This window comes from Aplysia californica, unplaced genomic scaffold, assembly GCF_000002075.1.
Source record: "Aplysia californica isolate F4 #8 unplaced genomic scaffold, AplCal3.0 scaffold00120, whole genome shotgun sequence".
Taxonomy (NCBI): domain Eukaryota; kingdom Metazoa; phylum Mollusca; class Gastropoda; order Aplysiida; family Aplysiidae; genus Aplysia; species Aplysia californica.
In genome coordinates this window covers 1,109,866-1,111,704 of record NW_004797390.1, presented here as the reverse complement: position 1 = coordinate 1,111,704, position 1,839 = coordinate 1,109,866, and the positions used below count along the sequence as shown (strand labels likewise).

The 1,839-nt window shown below is 40.9% G+C and overlaps 1 protein-coding gene across 1 annotated transcript in view; it reads right to left on the bottom strand.

The window, feature by feature from the left end:
• Window positions 1-1,839, bottom strand: part of LOC101863806 — a gene marked incomplete at its 5' end in the record, with an annotated part of 41,277 nt that overhangs the window by 20,324 nt on the left and 19,114 nt on the right. Inside the window, 1 exon segment of the mRNA XM_005096057.3 lies at window positions 108-228. Coding sequence (XP_005096114.2) covers window positions 108-228 — 121 coding nt within the window.

Below are 1,839 nucleotides of genomic sequence, written 5' to 3'. Positions count from 1 at the left end.
AAGAAGAAGAAGAAGAAGAAGAAGAAGAAGAAGAAGAAGAAGAAGAAGAAGAACAACAACAACAACAACAACAACAACAACAACAACAACAACAACAATTGCCTCACCTTTGGAAGTCTCGGGTCTGACACATGACCCAGAGTGGAGGGTTGACTGTGAGCGGGAGAGACATGGGGGGAAATGGGTCGTTGTTTTTTCGGATCTCTTCGCCTCTTATGCTTCTTTTTCCTGTAACAGAATAAAATAAACAGATCCTTAGTTTCGTTTACTTTTAGTAAAAGTTTTACAGCACTCAACCATTAGGTCTTATAAGTGCCGAAAAATAGAGGTGTTACAAGAGAGAAACAAACACAAAACAGAAGGAGGAGAGATCAGGATGATGGAAGTTTGATAGGAAAGAAAGAGCAAACCACACTAGAGCACCCGCCAACCACCCACCGATCCTCAATTTTGTTTACTTTAAGTAAACGTTTTACGGCACTTGAAACACGAGTAGGTCTTATAAGTGTCGAAGATTAGACAATGACAATGACAATCTTTATTCATCTCGCAGGGAGAAATTTGTCTTGGTCGTTAACAATGGCAGTAGACTTTACAAAAGTTGGACTTAAAGGTGCACTCACGCAAACGCACAAGACAGGACATTATAGGCCAAGTAAATACAATATGTCTCACGTGCTGGGACAACCCGCTCTGTAAACATTCTTTCTCTCTCTCTCTCTCTCTCTCTCTCTCTCTCTCTCTCTCTCTCTCTCTCTCGCTCTCTCTTTCTCTCTCTCTCTCTGTGTGTTTCATTTGTAGCACTGTGTGTTCAGTAGCCTCACTGCAGTTGATACGAATGAATTTCTATATCTGTCTGTTTCTTGCTTTTTTTGGAAATGTATCGTTTACTGCGTGTTATTAGAGAGTAGCATTACAAAACAAAACAAAAAATTAAAAATAAAAATTTAAAAAATATATAACAGGGAGAGAAATAAGGATGACAGAAATGAATGTTTGATAGGAAACAACGAGCAAACCACATTAGAGCACCCACCAACCACCCACACTGATCCTCGATTTGGTTTATCTCTTGAAAAAAAAAGAAGCGACTATCTAAATCTGACCTTTATCTGTGTCTTACTTTATCTCTTGACTTCGTTTTCAATACTCTAGCTATCTGCTAGTACCTTCCTTAAGTGTAATTGTAGGGACATTTTACATCCCCAATCGACTCAAATTATATCATTTCGGAGGCCGGCTGCTTCAACCTTGTCTGTCTAGTTTAAGCTGAGTTGAGATAGATACTTTTGTTTCAGTAAGCGTTTTACGGTACTTACAACACATTAAGGTCATATAAGAGCCGAAGATTAGAGGTGTTACAAGAGAGTAACAAACATAAAAAGGAGGGGAGATAAGGACGGTAGTTGTTGGACAGGCAGGAAAGAAGGAGCAAACGACACCAGAGCACCCGCCAACCACCCATTGAGATAGATACAACGCCCAAGTAGAAAAACGAAGGTATATTATGTACTTGATGAACTCTCTCTCTCTCTCTCTCTCTCTCTCTCTCTCTCTCTCTCTCTCCTCCATCCTCTCACGTCTTTTGCAGGCAATAGCAAAGTGTCTAATCATGCACCATAGACGCCATGCAATAATCAGTACTGCTCATCTTCCTCCCCGCTTTCGTCACACAACATTTCAGCCTATCTACAAGTACAAGGCTTCCGGGTTGCTCAATTAACGGGTTGAAAACTCTTTCGCTCCCTCTCCCTCTCCTCCCCCCTCCTCTCTCTCTCTCTCTCTCTCTCTCTCTCTCTCTTCTAATACTAGACGTGGTTTTAGTTTTCTCTCTACTCT